This window comes from Neovison vison, chromosome 10 (genome assembly GCF_020171115.1).
Source record: "Neovison vison isolate M4711 chromosome 10, ASM_NN_V1, whole genome shotgun sequence".
Classification (NCBI taxonomy): Eukaryota; Metazoa; Chordata; class Mammalia; order Carnivora; family Mustelidae; genus Neogale; species Neogale vison.
Genome location: NC_058100.1, coordinates 38,092,179 through 38,109,623, shown reverse-complemented (window position 1 = coordinate 38,109,623; position 17,445 = coordinate 38,092,179). Strand labels below are relative to the sequence as shown.

Sequence of the window (17,445 nt, the reverse complement as noted above, 5' to 3'; positions counted from 1 at the left end):
CTTTTTTTTTTTTAGATTTTCTTATTTATTTGAAAGAGAATGAGAATGAGTGGGAGGGACAGAGGGAGAGAGAATCTCAAGCAGACTCCACACTGAATGGGAAGCCTGACATCAGGTTTGATCTCTTGACCCTGAAATCGCGACCTGAGCCGAAATCAAGAGTTGGGACACTTAGCTGACTGCACCACACAGGTACCTTCCTTTGGACTTCAAAGGAAAAGTTCTCAACTCTGTTGCATTTTTCTCTTTAGGGGCTGGGGAGAGTCTTTAATGAGTTAGACAGTGTAAGACTCTAGGATATGGCCCATTGGCAGGAAGAGATTGGGAAAGGTGAACAGAAAGACACAAGAAAGAAGTTGAGTGAGAAAATTAGTTTGTCCTCTGTGTTTTAATTTAACCTTCTTGAATTGCTTTATTTAATACTTTGTTTCATTATATGCTCAGTATTCAAGGTTTTGTCTATTGCAACATTTCCTTCATCGTCCTATCCTTAAGAGAGTTTTCCATCCCTCTCGTTCATTCGTCTATCAAATACTAACTAAATAATAACAGTAAGTCACGTTGGACATGGTTCCAGCCACTGGGGTGCATTTGTAAATATAAGCTTGTGTTCTAGTTGGAGTAGATAGTTAATGGGCTAAAATTAAAAAATAAATAAGGTATGTAATTTCTGGTGCTGATGGATAATATTAAAACAAACAAACAAACAAACATAAAACAGGGAAATGATGAAGCCAAGCAGGTAGACAGGCTCAGTTCTAGTGGGTCCTTCGATAAAGAGTTGGGTTTTATCTCATTTGCAAGGGGAAACCATCACAAAGACTATTGGCAAAGAGTTAATTATTTAACTATTGGCAAAGAGTTCTAGTTACCGGACTTAGGTTTTAGGAGGATGGTTGTGGCTGCTAGGTGGAGAATGGACTGTCCGTGGATAAGAGTAGAAGCTGGGGGACCACACAGGAGGTGGATGAAGGCTGATGATGGTCTGGACGGGTGGTGGCAATGGCCAGAGTTGACACTGATGTTGGAGGTAGAGCCACAAAGGTTTACAGGTGGAGTAAAAGAGGAAGGGAGGTTTGCACATAAAATGAAAAGGGGACTCAAACACGATTCCTGGGCATGAGCCTCTGCAATGAGGTGGGTGATTCCTTTGCAAGTAATTTTAGTCAGTTTTTGTTTTGGGGTTTTCTTCGGTTTTGGTTTTGTTTTGTTTTGTTTTGGAGAGAGAGAGAGAGAGAATGAGCAGGGACGAGGAGAGGGAGAGTGAGAATCTTAAGTAGGCTCCACGCTCAGTGCAGAGCTCAACTCAAGGCTGGATCTGACAACCCTGAGATCATGACTTGAGTCAAAATCAAGAGTCAGGCACTTAACCAACTGAGCCACCCAGGTGCTTGGAATTTTAGTTGCTTCTAATACATATCTTCTACGTTCCAGCACAGGTATGTGCCCAGGTAATGAACTGGTTACATGACAAAGAATTTAAGTGTTACTCAGCAAGAAATCCACGGGTGACACCCACATTTTTATGGGTCCCCAAATCATCTATGCAATCACGTATTTGTCACCTCCCCTTTGCTAAGAGGCATTCTAAGAGGTGTCCCTGCTGCTCCCATAGTCTGAGTCTTAGACAAACACAACAGGGTCTTAACTAGTCTATCTTGTCTTAAAATTTCCACTCCTTCGCCACACACTAGCTCAAGGGATCTTTTAGAAATCACAGATCACTTTCCTGCCTAATGTCCTCCAGTGGTTTTGCATCATGCTCAGGGTGAAATCCAGTCTTCTTGCCCTGCCCTGTAAGACCCGAGGGGACCCGACTTAGCTCACCTTCTTCAGGAGCCCCTCTTCTCTAGCCTCACTCTCTCTGCCTTTCTGTCTGCTCCTTGAACACCTCAGGGTTTCTCTTCTAGATATTTCCTCTCTCTGGAATGCTTTCTGTAGCCCCTCACAAGGTTGCGTTCTTCTATTCGGGTCTCCGGTCATATACGCCCCTCAGAGAGGCTGTCCCTGACCAGACTCTAAACAGATACTCGCAAAGACTTTGTGCAGTCCTCCCTTATTTGCATTTATTTACAACGTCTGTCTCTCACTAAAATGATTTTTTGTTTTCTTCTCTACTCTTTCACTTCCCAGGAATGTTCACCACTATATTCCTGGTAACTAAAACAGTGTTGGCAAATAGTGGGCACGCAGTGACATTTTGGTGAATACATAAATCTCACTTCCTGCAAAATTTTTATGGGAAAGACTTGGACTGAGACCCAGCACAAAGAAATGACAACATGTGTCACATGCATTGACCCATATGACATGTGACAGCATTCCTTAGCAAATTGAAATCTAGAACCAGAAATGTTAGAGGAGCTGTCATAGTGCTTTGGGTGAAAAGCTCCTAAGAATGGCAGAATGAAAGACAAGAATTAGCATAGACTTGATAAATAAATGTGTGGTATGAACTACACCAATTTCTATGCAGCCTTGAACAGTGTCTGACATATACTAGGCTCTTAAGAAATTTTTGTTGAAAAAAAGAAGAAGAAGAATTTTTTGTTGAGTAAATGAATACCTAGGAACTAAAAGCCTATAAATGGGTACAGCAAAGGCGAAAACAAAATGGTTAAGCTTTTTTACCAATGGTGATATTTTTTTATTCCAAAATAAGAGAGTTCTGTTGAGGGGAGAAAAATATGGTCTACTTGGGGCAGCACCACATGAAACAGATCAGCTTTGGTAAGATAACAATGGCAGCAGATAAGAGACCCCTGCCACGTCTTCTAGGTGTGAGGTAAGGCTCTGCAGTTTTGTCTCTTGTGCCCAGTGACGGGGAGCCCCTCACTCCACCACCTAACATTCTCCGTGGGATCACCCAAATAAGTCAGGACACCAAACAGGTGCTATTGCCCATGACCCAAATAAATAACTAGCCAACATCCTACATAACAATTTTGAATTCGCTTTTATTCTTATTATTAGTATAAATTGAGTTATTCACCGAAGGAGGCAAACGCTTGGATTAAAATGACTACTCACACTAATTTCTGTTTTAAAAACATAGCCAACATGGATATACATCTAATTCAATTTGCTCTGATTTTCTGTTTTTAAGAAATGCTACACCAAAATGACCAGGGAAAACAGACACCTTTGTATTTAATGGAAATAAAAATACCTTTTGCAGAAAAGAGCAAATCACCACTAATACCATATTTAAAATAGGTGTGTTTAAATATCAGAGAAGTTTCACAAGAAGATGGACAGTCAGTGCAAGCGACTTACAATAATTATTAAGACTAATAATATAATAATTACCACTAACAGGAATAATGTATCCAAATAGAGTCTTACCAAGCCACCACCAATGACAGCTATTTTTTTCCTTGGAATGTCAGATGAATCCATAACTGCCAAAGTATTTTTGTGATTGTTGTAGCTCCTGTCACAAAGGAGACTGTCTCCTGGAGGCTGGCTCCCCGCCTTTATATTGCCCAGAGCCCTGTTCTGTGAGCCAGCTCTGTGTTTGAGCAGGGCTAATTTCCCCTTGAACTTAGAAGACAGCATTTAACTCCTTAGTGGCTTGAAGCACAATCAGCTCAACCTGAAGCAAAAAGAATTCACTGCAATAAACAAATTTTGAAAAATCCAGCCACGTGAAGACAGCTATTCTCTGTCTTGCATGTAAGACGGGGAATTTTTTTTAAAGCATGGTCTTCCGGCTTTTCTTCTTCTGTTTTCTGCTGCATGGATACTTACTTTCTTTTTCATTCACGATTAACCATGAATGAAACTTCCCCCATCTGAAGTCCTAAAGCATCTTACAGTTCTCTGGGAGAGTGAGGTCGTTTTGGTGTCACAACTGCTGTATGATTTATTCCGGTTATTAAAACCAGTCAGGAAGCACACCTAGAGCGTCCTCACGGATTGTCTGTAACAGACCGCCAGGAAGATTTTTTTTTTTTTTCGTATTAATAGTCTCCCGAGCAAGATTTTGAATTTGTCACTAACCATACTTCCTTTTTTTGGCATCAGATGCTAGAAACTTTAGAATCTAATGTGTGCATTGACTCCAGGGGAGATGTTTAATGCTGTTCTTTAAAAAAAAAAAACAAAAACAAAAAAACTCATCCCTAAAAAAAAAAATTTAAAACAAAAACAAACAAACAAACAAAACAGGGGTGCCTGGGTGGCTCAGTGGGTTAAGCCTCTGCCTTCTACTCAGTTCATGATCTCAGGGTCTTGGGATCGAGCCCTGCATCCCCTCTCTCTCTGCCTGCCTCTCTGCCTGCTTGTGATCTGTCTCTCTCTGTCAAATAAATAAATAAAATCTTTAAAAAAAAAAAAAAAAAAAAGAACACCTCATCCCTGAATTCCTATGATCTCTCCACTTTGTCTTCTTTCATCCCATTTTACATGCATATTATCTACTTTGGGTGCATATTTGTGAATTGAGGGCTCTTGTGTGTTTTTTTGTTGTTGTTTGATTTTTTTTTTTTTTTCCTGGAACATGATGTGTAAAATAAAGTAAGAATGACGACTTCCTCACCTCCTGGTGAGAGCAGGGAGCCTGCAGGTGAGGAACTAGTTAAAAAGCCATTGAACAGCGGCCCCTCGTGGACAAGGATGGTTAGTGTTGTTAGAAAAGTACTTTGCCCTTCAGCTTTTTTATTTACTTATTTTGAAAAGGTAATACATTCACATGATATGAAATTCAAAAGACACAACAAAAGGGTCTTAGAGTAAATAAGTCTTCTGACCCTGTCCCTGGGCCTCCTGTTTCTCCTGCCCAGAGACAACCAGTGTTTCGGTGTCTGGGTCACGCTGTCTGTCCCTCTAAAGCCTCCTCCCCTCCACTCCTGTCCATAAATACTAGTAAATTCTGTACACTTTTATACTTTCCTATACTCTATTTTTATATACTCAATTTATAGCTGGAGAATTCTTCCATAGTAATATATACAGTACTCTTTTTTTTTAAAATCATGGGCCATAATGCAAAAAAGTAAAGTACACAAAACAGTATACAGCAGGTACAATAACTTACTGTAAAGTAGCCATCACTTAGGTCCAGAAAAAGAACACTGTGGGAACCCTGGAGATCTATATGAGGCCTTTTCCTACCACCCCTCCTTCATAGAGGCAATTGCCATCCTGACTTCATCACTTTCTTGCTATTATTTATAATTTCACTGACATATATGCATCTCTAAAACAGTTTCATTTTAACTCTTGAAAAACTTTGCTAAACTCATGCTTTTTTTTCTTGGCGACTTGCTTCTTTTTCTCAGAATCATGCTTAAGCTCCTTCCAAACCTTTTTTTTTTTTTTTTTTTTTTCTCAGATTTTATATATTTATTTGTCAGAGAGAGAGAGAGCACACAAGCAGGCAGAGAGGCAGGCAGAGGCGGAGAGAGAAGCAAGCTCCCTGCGGAGCAAGGAGCCTGATGCAGGACTCTGGGATCCTGGGATCATGACCTGAGCCGAAGGCAGAAGCTTAACCCACTGAGCCACCCAGGGGCCCCTCCACCCAAGCTTCTGCATGTAGTTCTAGTTCATCTTTATCATCGCTTGTTATTTATCCGTTCTATTGTGGATGAACACTTAGGTATTTCCAATATTTTAATATTATGAATAATCCCGCTGCTCTGATTAATTTTGTATATACACTGCAGTGCACACATGTATGAGTATGTCCAGAAACAGAGGCTTGTTGTGCACATTTTTAATCTTTCTAAATAAACCAGAGTTATATTCTGAAGTGTGGTACTCACTTTTACTTGACATGTACAAGTGTTAGTTAGGTTTGAATGTCCAGTGAGTTCATGCTCTCGCTCATGATCAATTTAATTTGTACTCATTATGGATGAAGTTGAGTACTTTTTCATCCGTTGTTCACAATTTGCTTTTCTTCTTTTGCATATGCTTCTTCTCTTATCAGTGGATTTTTTTTTAAAAAAACTGACATAGGATTTGAGTTTTATTTTTTATATATGTTGTAAATAATTACTTTCCTTCTTATACTCTGATACATTTTTCCTTTTTGCTTTCTTAGTGGCCTTCCTTGGTGATAAGATACTCTTAATTTTGGCATAGGCAAATTTGTTACTCTGTCTTTTTGGCTTTTCCTTTATGTCAGGTTTTAAAAATGTTTTCGATAGGTCGAATTTCTTTTTTTTTTCCAAATGAATATAAACTTTCCCCCAGTACTATTTAGTGAAAGACTTTCCTTCTGCCACTGTTGGGTTTGTCCAGTGTTCATGTGTGCGTGGACCTGGTTCTAGGTTTCTTTTCTAGTTTATTCTGTCTATTCCACACGTGCCCTTATGGAGCCGGTGGTACAGCCAAATTACTGTAACTGTAAAATAAGCTTTTAAATTTTTATTTATTTATTTATTTGGGAGGAAGAGAGAGCAGGAGCAGGAAGAAGCAAGGTGGCACAAGATGCAGCAAAAGACCTAAGTATCGTCTGGTCCCAGGAGTTCAGCTAGATACTTATCAAACCATCCTGAACACCTACAAGCTCAACAGGAGATGGAAGAGAAGAATAGCAGCAACTTTACAAACACAAAAACAACCACTTTCTGGAAGGTAGGACATGCCGAGAAGAGACTGCAAGGTGATATACTGGAAGCTAAACCGTGGGGGGGGGGGGGCGGGCTAGATCCTGGCAAGCGGCAGAGCAACAGGGCACAAAATCGGAACTTGTACAAGTCGGCTCCACAGAGGGACGTCACTCCAGAGGCTAAGCAGGGGGTGGAGCCCTCACGGGGACAGTGTGGTCTCAGGACCCATGGGGTCACAGAAAGACTGGGGGTGCCTGAGTGCAGCCGAGCTCACAGGTATCAGAGTGGGGAAGCTGGGGGCAAAGACAGAGCCAAGAAGAGGGCTCGCAGCTTGGGGTTACCTTAAACCATGATCTGACGCACAGTCGGGGCACTGCTCCTTGAGCAGGGACCCCACGAGTGGCAGAGCCGGGGAGACTCACCTTCTCTAGGAGGAGTAGTGCAGGAGTGCGGCAGGAATCTGCTGGGCTTAGAGACTCCAAACGGGGCGGGGTGCCAGAGACAGAAACAGCCCATCACAGCCCGTCACAGGCCGGGGGAGCTCAGAGCGTGCCGAGACCAGGGAGATGGGAGGGAGTGATGGCTTTTCTCCAAGGTGCACTGAGGAGTGCGGCCCTGAGCACTGGGCAATCTGGGCCTAAGACTGGCAGCCGCCATCTTCATTCCCGTCCTCCAACGCGGTACGGAAAGCGCTCAGGGAAGAAAAGCTCCGAGCGCGAACTGAGCAGATTACATAGCCCGGCCCCTGGCGAGGGCTGTGCGGTTCAGCCTCAGGCAAAGACTTTTGAGAATCACAGCAACAGGCCCCTCCTGCAGAAGATCAGCCAGAACGTCCAGCCAGACCAAGTTCACCCACCAATTCAGAGCGACAGGAACACAGCACATAGAATGCATGGCTTTTTCCCCATGATTCTTTAGTCTCTCAAAGTTAAATTTTTAAAATTTTTGTTATTACTTCCTTTTCTATTTTTAAAAATTTCCTCTTTCTTATTTTAACCTATTTAACTATTTTATCTTCTAAATCCTTTTTTAAAAATCCGTTTTAATTTTTATGTTTATGGTCATATTCTATCCCTTCGTTGTATTTAACCTTATTATTTGTATACATATAAGTTTTTATTTCTTTAAAATTTTGGGATACACTTTCTTCTAACAGACCAAATACAACCTATATCTAGGGTATGGCTTTGTTCTACTCTCCATCCTAATTGCATTCTTTTTTTTTTTTCAATGAACTTTTATCTCATCAATTCCTTTTAAAAATCTTTTTAAATTTTCATCTTTACAGTCATATTCCAACCCTCCATCATTGTTTACCCTTATTTTTGTATATATATGCTTTTCTTTCTTTAAAATTTTGGGAGGCAGTCTCTTCTAACAGACCAAAATACACCCAAAACCAAATGTGTGGCTCTGGTCTATTCACCAGCCTAATCATATATTATTTTTCTCATTTCTTCTCTCCCCAGTTTCGGATCTCTTCTGTTTTGGTGAGTGAACATTTTTGGGGGGGACATTGCTAGCCTTTTAGTATTTTGTTCTGTCATTCATCTGTTCTTCTCTGGATGAAATGACAAGGCAGAAAAACTCACCTCAAAAAAAAAAAAAAAGACAAGAGCCAGTACCAATGGCTAGGGACCTAATTGATATGACATTATTAAGATGTCAGAACTAGAGTTCAAAATGACAATTATAAAGATGCTAGCTGGTCTTGAAAAAAACCCACAGAAGATAGTAGAGAATCCCTTTCTGTAGAAATAAAAGAACTAAAATCTAACCAAGTTGAAATCAAAAAAGCTATTAAGGAGATGCAATAAAAAATGGAGGCTCTGTTAGGATATATGAGGCAGAAGAGAGAATTAGTGATATAGAAGACCTAAGGATGGAGAAAAAAGAAGCTGAGAAAAAGAGAAGTAAACCACCATTGGACCAAGAGGAGAGATTTCAAGAGATAAGTGATATCACAAGACAAAACAATATTAGAATAATTGGGATCCTAGAAGAAGAATAAAGAGAAAAGGAGGCAGAAGGTATATTGGAACAAATTATAGCAGAGAACTTCCCCAATTTGGGGAAGGGAACAAATATCAAAATCTAGGGGAAAAGAGAATCCATCCTCAAAATCCATAAAAATATGTCAACACCACAGCATCTGAGTGTAAGACTTACAAGTCTCAATGACAAAGAGAAAACCTTGAAAGCACCTCTGGACAAGAAGTCTATAACCTACAATGGTAGAAATATTAGATTGGCAGCAGACCTATCCACAGAGACCTGGCAGGCCAGAAAGGATTGGCATGATGTATTCGGAGCACTAAATGAGAAAAATAGGCAGCAAAGAATACTATATTCAGCTAGGTTGTCATTGAAAATAGAAGGAGAGATAAAAAGCTTCCAGGACAAACAAAAACAAAAAGAATTTGCAAACACCAAGCCAGCCCTATAGAAAATATCGAAAGTGGTCCTCTAAGTGAAGAGAAAGCCTAAAAGTAACAGGCCAGAAAGGAACAGAGACAATATACAGTAAAAGTCACCTTACAGGCAATACAATGGCACTAAATTCATCTTTCGATAGTGACCCTGAATGTTACCCTGAATGGGCTACATGCCCCAATCAAAAGACACAGGGTATCAGAACAGATAAAAAATACAAGACCCATTGTTATACTGCCTGTAAGAAACTCATTTTACACCCAAAGACACCTCCAGATTTAAAGTGAGGGGGTGGAAAACAATTTACATTGCTAATGGACATCAAAAGAAACCTGAGGTGGCAATCCTTATATGAAGCAAATTAGATTTTAAGCCAAAGACTGTAATAAGAGATAAGGCAGAACACTATATCATGCTTAAAGGGTCTGTCCAACAAGAAGCTCTAACAATTTAAAATATCTATGCCTATAGGAAATAGCCAATTATATAAACCAATTAAAACAAAATCAAAGAACCAGAATGATAACAATACAATAATAGTAGAGGACTTTAACAGCATCCCCCTCACTGAAATGGACAAAGCATCTAAGCAAAAGATCAACAAGGAAATAAAGGCTTTACATGACAGACTGGACCACATGAACATTACAGAAATATTCAAAACATGCCATCCCAAAGCAACAAACTATAATACATTCTTCTCTAGAACACATGGAACATTCTCCAGAATAGATCACAACCTGGGTCACAAATCAGGTCTCAACCAGTACCAAAAAATTGAGTTCATTCTCTGAATATTATCAGGCCACAATGCTTTGAAACTAGAACTTAATCACAAGAGGGAAGTTGGAAAGAACTCAAATATATGGAGACTAAAGAGCAACCTACTAATGAATGAATGGGTCAACCAGGAAATTGAAAAGGAATTTAAAAAAATTCATGGAAACAAATGAAAATGAAAACACAACTGTTCAAAATCATTGGAGTGCAGCAAAGATCATCCTGAGAGGAAAGTATATAGCAATACAAGGCTTTCTTAAAAAATAAGAAAGGTCTTAAATCCACAAACTAACCCTACACCTAAAGGTGCTGGAGAGAAAGAATGGTAAAGAAAGCCTAACCCCAGCAGAAGAGGAGAAGTGATAAAGACCAGAGCAAAAACCAATGAAATAGAAACCAAAAGAACAGTAGAACAGATCAGTGAAACTAGGAACTGCTTCCTTGAAAGAATTAAGAAGATTGATTAACCCCTGGCTAGACTTATCCAAAAACAAAAACAAAAAAAGAGAGGAACCAAATTAATAAAATTATGAATGAAAGAGGAGAGATCACAACCAATACCAAAGAAATAAAAACAATTAATTATAAGAACATATTATGAGCAACTCTACACCAGCAAACTTGATAATCTGGAAAAAATGGATGTATTCCTAGAGACATATAAACTACCAAAACTGAACCAGGAGGAAATAGGAAACCTGAACAGACCCATACCCAATAAGGAGATTGAAGCAGTCATCAAAAATCTCCCAACGAACAAGAGCCCTGGGCCAGACGGTTTCCCAGGGGAATTCTACCAAATATTAAAGAAGTAATACCTATTCATCTGAAACTGCTCCAAGAAAAAAAAAAAAAAGAAATGGAAGGAAAATGTCCAAACTCATTTTATGGGCCAGCATCACCTTGATCTGAAAACCACACAAAGACCCCATGAAAAAGGAGAATTACACACCAATATCCCTGATGAACTTGGATCCAAAAATTCTCACCAAAATACTAGCCAAAAAGATCCAACAGTACATCAAAAGGATTATTCACCACGACCAAGTGGGATTTATTCCTGGGCTGCAAGGTTGGTTCAACATCTGCAAATAAATTAATGTGATACAGTACTGTAAAAAAAGAAATAGCAAGAAACATATGATACTCTCAATAGATGCTGAAAAAGCATTTGGCAAAGTACAGCATACTTTCTTGATCAAAACTCTTCACAGTGGAGGGATAGAGGGTACATGCCTCAATATCATCAAAGCCATCTATGAAAAGCCCACAGAAAATATCATTCTCAATGGGGAAAAACTGAGATCTTTTCCCCTAAGGTCAGGAAGATTACAGGGTTGTCCACTATCACCATGGCTATTCAACATAGTACTAGAAAACCTAACCTAAGCAATCAGACAATAAAAAGAAATAAAAGGCATCCAAATTGACAAAGAAGTCAAACTCTCACTCTGCAAATTGACAAAGAAGTCAAACTCTCACTCTTTGGGTTATGTGGAAAACCCAAAAGACTCCACTCCAAAACTGCTAGAACTCATACAGGAAGAATTCAGTGAAGTGTCAGGATATAAAATCATTGCACGGAAGTCAGTAATATTTCTATACACCAACAACAAGACAGAAGAAAGAGAAATTAAGGAGTTGATCTCATTTACAGTTGTACTCAAAGTCATAAGATACCTAGGAATAAATCTAACCAAAGAGGCAAAGAATCTGTACTCAGAAAACTATAGAGTACTCAAGAAAGAAATTGAGGAAGACACAAAGAAATGGAAAAATGTTCCATGCTGATGGATTGGAAGAAAAATATTGTGAAAATGTCTATGCTACCTAGAGTAATCTACACATTTAATGCAATCCCTATCAAAATACCAATGACTTTTTTTCAAAGAAATTGAACAAATAATCCTAAAATTTATATGGAACCAAAAAAGACCCCAAATAGCCAGAGGAATGTTGAAAAAGAAAACCAAAGCTGGCAGCATCACAGTTCCAGACTTCAAGCTCTATTACAGAGCTGCAATCATCAAGACAGCATGGTATTGGCACAAAAACAGACACACAGATCAGTGGAACAGAGTAAGAGAGCCCAGAAATAGACCATCAACTCGAAGGTCAACTAATCTTCAACAAAGCAGGAAAAAATGCCAATGGAAAAAAGACAGTCTCCTCAACAAATGGTGTTGGGAAAATTGGACAGCCACATGCAGAAAAATGAAACTGGATCATTTTCTTACACCACACACAAAAATGGACTCAAAATGGATGAAAGACCTCAATGTGAGACAGGAATCCATCAAAATCCTTGAGGAGAACACAGGCAGCATCCTATTCAACCTTAGCCTCAGCAACTTCCTCCTAGAAATATTGCCAAAGGTAAGGGAAGCAAGGGCAAAAATGAACTATTGGGACTTCATCAAGATCAAAAGCTTTTGCACAGCAAAGGAAACAGTCAACAAAACCAAACAACAACCAAGACAATGTGAAAAGATATTTTCCAAATGACATATCAGATAAAGGGCTTCTATCCAAAATCAAGAATGAATTTATCAAACTCAACACCCAAAGAACAAATAATCCAATCAAGGAATGCACAGAAGACATGAACAGACATGTCCACAAAGAAGACATCCAAATGGCCAACAGATTCATGAAGAAGTGCTCGTCACTTGGCATCATGGAAATACAAATCAAAACTACAGTGAGATACCATTTCACACCTCAGAATGGCTAAAATTAACCAGTCGGGAAACTGACAGGTGTTGGAGAGGTTGTGGAGAAAGGGGAACCATCCTCCACTGTTGGTGGGAATGCAAGCTGATGAATCCACTCTGGAAAACAGTATGGAAGTTCCTCAAAAAGTTGAAAATAGGGGCTACCTACGACTGACCCAGCAATTGCATTACTGGGTATTTACCCTAAAGATACAAATGTAGTGATCCGAAGGGACACATGCACCTGAATGTTTGTAGCAGCAATGTTCACAATAGCCAAATGATAGAAGGAGCCTAGATGTCCACCAGCAGTTGAATGGATAGAGAAGATGTGATAGACATATACACAATGGAATACTATGCAGCCATTAAAAAGCCCTGAAATCTTGCCATTTGCAACAACATGGATGGAACTAGAGGGTATTATGCTAAATGAAATAAGTCAATTAGAGAAGGACAATTATCATATGATCTCAGTGATATGAGGAATTTGAGAAACAAGACAGAAGATAATAGGGGAAGTTAGGGAAGATGAAACCAGAGAGGGAGACAAACCATAAAAGACCCTTAATCTCAGGAATCAAACTAAGTTTGCTGGAGGAGAGGGTGATGGGAGGAATTGGGTGGCTGGGTGATGGACAATGGGGAGGGTAGGTCCCTATATGAGTCACAGCTATATGAGTGCTGTGAATTGTGTAAAACTGATGAATCACAGACATGTACCCCTGAAACAACACATTATATGTTAATGATAAATAAATAAACCAATAAATAAATAAATAAATAAATAAATAAATAAATAAATAAGAGAGAGCAGGAGCATGGAGAGGGACAAAGGGTGAAGCAGATTCCCTATTAAACAGGAACCCCAATGTAGGGCTTAATCCTAAAACCCTGAGATCATGACCTGACCTGAAGCCAGATGTTTAACTGACTGACACCCAGGTGCCCAGAAAATAAGCTTTGATATCTTAAAGAATTTCGCCTGCTTCATCCTTCTTCAATAATCTATGTGACTATTTGTGTTTTGCATTTCCATCTAAGTTTTAGAACGAATCAGTGAATTCCACAAAAACAAAAACAAAAAGCCAAAACCAAAACAAAGAACCCTGCTGGAATTTTTTTTTTTTTTTAAACTGAGAGGATTTCTATCTGAGAAGCATACCATATTTAGCACATTTGAGTTTCTCAATCCAGAAACATGGCTATCTCTCTGTTTGTTTGGGTCTTCTCCAAAGTCTCTACAGTTTTATACAAAATATCAAAGAAGTTTCACCCCTCTCTTCTTAGATTTATTTCTAGGTAATTATTGTTTTGTTTCTCATTTTATTTTGAATGATATCTTTAAATTCATTTTCTGCTATTGATGGTATATAGAAATACAATTTATTTCTGTTTGTTGGGTTGATATCTAGCAACATTTCTTTTTTTTTTTAAGATTTTATTTATTTATTTGACAGAGAGAAATCACAAGTAGATGGAGAGGCAGGCAGAGAGAGAGAGAGGGAAGCAGGCTCCCTGCTGAGCAGAGAGCCCGACGTGGGACTCGATCCCAGGACCCTGAGATCATGACCCGAGCCGAAGGCAGCGGCTTAACCCACTGAGCCACCCAGGTGCCCCTCTAGCAACATTTCTAAACTCTTATTAATACTCACAACCTCTAGCTTCTTTTGTGTTTTTTCCCACCATAGTCATCATGATAGTTTTATTCTTTTCTTTTCTTTCCTATCAATTGAATGTTTGCCCTACTGTTTTAGCTAGTCCCACAGTTCAATGGAATAGCAATGTATTTCTTCCATTTTAAGTAGATGGGATTTCCTAGTTATCCTACCAGTACTGATTTTCAGCAAAATTTCACTGAGGTCAGAGAATATGTTCTATGCATCTTCAAACTTTTGAAATTAGTTGAGGCTCTTTTTATGGTCAGCAAAAGGTAAATCTGTATAAATGCTTTTCTGTGCCTGTGCCTGGAAAAAAGATGTGCTCTGAGTTCCTTTGTGCAATTTCCTATACATATTTGTTATGTCAAATCTAGTCATCATGTGTTCAAAATTTGGATTGCTCATTTGGTCAATTACTGAAAGAGGTGTGTTAAAAAATCTCATGTTTGATTAGTATTTGTCTATTTCCTCAGGAGTTTCTCTCTATATGAAACAATCCACATTTGAAATGCCTATATTCTGGGGTTCCTGGGTGGCTCAGTCACTTAAGTGCACCCGACTTGATTTCTGCTCAGGTCATGATCTCAGGGTCATGAGATTGAGCCCCATGTTGGGCTCTATGCTGAATATGGAGCCTGCTTGATTCTTTCTCTCCTTCTCCCTCTCATCCCCTCCTCTCTAAAAAATTAAAATTAAATTGCCATATTCTATAGGCAAAACAAAGCTTTTATTATGAAGGAATCTTTATCTCAAGGTATGATTTTTGCTTTAAAGTTTAATTGCTTGATATCAGTGTTACTTTTCTGCATTTGTGTAGTATTTACATATTATACCTTTTCCAACCTTTCCATTTCAGCTATCTTGGATCTGTGTGTTTTTAATGTGGGCTTTGGGAACAGCATTCATTTGAATATTTTAAAAATCCAATCTATAATTGTTATCTTTTAAATTGAGACTTTGGTTTTCTGGGGTCTCACTAAGATGTAAATATGTATAGATTATGTATCCCAGTAAGGAATCACTGGGTTTCTTTCATCAATTCTAGAATATTCTCAGCTACTACCTCTCCAAATATTGTTTAGTCTTCCATGCTGTTACCCTTTCTTCTTTACTTTTATTTTTTGCCTTTTTGTGCTTTCTTATGCATAACTTCTTTTAATGTAATCCAATTTACCAATTCTCTCTTTTTATGTGTCTAATCAGTTGATAAACCTATCTAGGGAGGTCTCAATTTTGACTATTATAATGTTGAGTTCTGGAATTATTTGATTCTTTTACATATTGCACTATTTTTAGTTTCTAGCATTTATTTCTAGTATCCTTGACAAAATTCTGAAGCTCGGCTTTTGTAAGTTAACATAACAAACAGGACTGTCTTAGGATCCATGTCTATAATTCTTATTGTGGGTTTATTCTGATGGTTATTTACTTATTTTGGGGGGGGTGGATAGATACTCTTGATGTCTATTTTCCATGTGCACATTTTTGTTTATTTATTTATTTATTCATTTATTTCTCTTAGAGAGTGTGTGCATGCACCTGAGCGGGAGCACAGGGGGAGGGCCAGAGGATAAGGAGAGAGAGAATCCCAAGCTGACTCCATACCCAGCATGGAGCCTAATACAGGGCTCAATCTCAAGACTCCAAGATCATGGCCCAAGCTAAAATCAAGAGTTATTTGCTTAACTGACAAGCTAAAATCAAGAGTTATTTGCTTAACTGACTGAGCCACTCAGGTGCCCCTCCATGTGCTCATTTTATTTTATTTTATTTTATTTTATTTTAAAGATTTTATTTTATTTATTTGAGAGAGAGAGACAGTGAGAGAGAGCATGAGTGAGGAGAAGGTCAGAGAGCGAAGCAGACTCCGCATGGAGCTGGGAGCCTGATGTGGGACTCGATCCCGGGACTCCAGGATCACGCCCTGAGCTGAAGGCAGTCGTCCAACCAACTGCGCCACCCAGGCGTCCCTCCATGTGCTCATTTTAAACTGAGTGCTCAAATCATATTTGAAAGAAAAGAAATAGGAGTACTTTGAAGCCTCAGATATCAGTAAAATGCTTTAGAGAGGTTTTATTTTTGCTTCTGCCATTTTCCTTTGGGTGATCCAGAATTTACTTGCTAGGTAAAGTTAGCAGGATCTGTCTCTAGAAAAGTTCTTCCTTTGGTATCTGTACTGGCCCAGGTGAAACTAAACTAGTGACTTTCATTCTGTTTGCTCTCTTTCATCCTAGGGAGTCAAAACTTTTTTCACAACATGTGATATGCCCATGTTGGATATTACTCATGGCAATATTCATATTGTGGGTTTGGCACAGATAATATATCCTGTTTACATGGAATTCCCTATTTAATAGCTGTAAACACACTCTTTCACTTCTACTCAAAAAAGCACATCTGATAGTATATTATTATCTGAGCAATACTTACATAGTATCTAATTTAATTATTTAAAAATAACTTTTAAATTTTGATACTTTAATTGTTATGAGTGGCATTGTTGACCCACCTTACAAATGATGTCACTGAAATGATTTATGACGTTGAGATTGACTATAAGGATGCTGGTAGCTGTTGTGCTATGACATTTCTAGATTATGTATAAGGTGGGTCAAATTACTTTTCAGTTATGTGCCAAGGAAACATGTCAAGCAAGTATAAGAGATAAAAGAGATTAACAATGAATCATACATTTCTTTGTAGCCTATAAACAACATGCTGATAGACTGGACAGGTAGCAATTATTATTATTTTGCTCTAAGTCTTAGCTCTTTTCTCATTTCACTCTTAGTGGAACAGATAAAATTACTTTGTACTATAACTTCCAGGAGTTTCCCCAGCCCCTGTAATAGGAAGAGTGAATATTACATGACTATTCCTCCTGGTAGATGACAACTTTCAAGTCTCATCTTGCCTTTTTTTTTTTTTTTTGGATAATTCAAATCTAAATGAAATTTGAGTTTATAAAGTAGCTACATTTTATAACAATATCTGAATATTGTGGATTTGATGTTCTGTGGGTTATACGAAGGAAGAGATAATCAACTTTCTGTATAAGGTTGGGTGGGAGAAAACAGATTTGGGTAGAACGACATTCTGTTCACTTTTAGAAATTGAAGGATAGCATGAGGGCCCTTGGGTGCCCAGTAAGAGAAGAGGGTATCAAAAGTTTAAATAGGGGCTCCTGGGTGGCTTAATGGGTTAAGCCTCGGTCTTCGACTCAGGTCATGATCTCAGGGTCCTGGGATGGAGCTCTGCATCGGGCTCTCTGCTCAGCAGGGAGCCTGTTTCCCCCCTCTC

The 17,445-nt window shown here is 38.8% G+C and overlaps 2 protein-coding genes across 2 annotated transcripts in view; one reads left to right on the top strand and one right to left on the bottom strand.

Moving 5' to 3' along the window:
* KMO (kynurenine 3-monooxygenase) overlaps positions 1 to 3,633 on the bottom strand; it is a 46,604-nt gene extending 42,971 nt beyond the window's left edge. The window contains 1 exon segment of the mRNA XM_044267018.1: positions 3,346 to 3,633. Coding sequence (XP_044122953.1) covers positions 3,346 to 3,558 — 213 coding nt within the window. The 5' untranslated portion in view covers positions 3,559 to 3,633.
* The window catches only part of FH (fumarate hydratase), a 53,449-nt gene that overhangs the window by 1,067 nt on the left and 34,937 nt on the right, over positions 1 to 17,445 (top strand). The gene's annotated exons all lie outside the window — the stretch shown is intronic.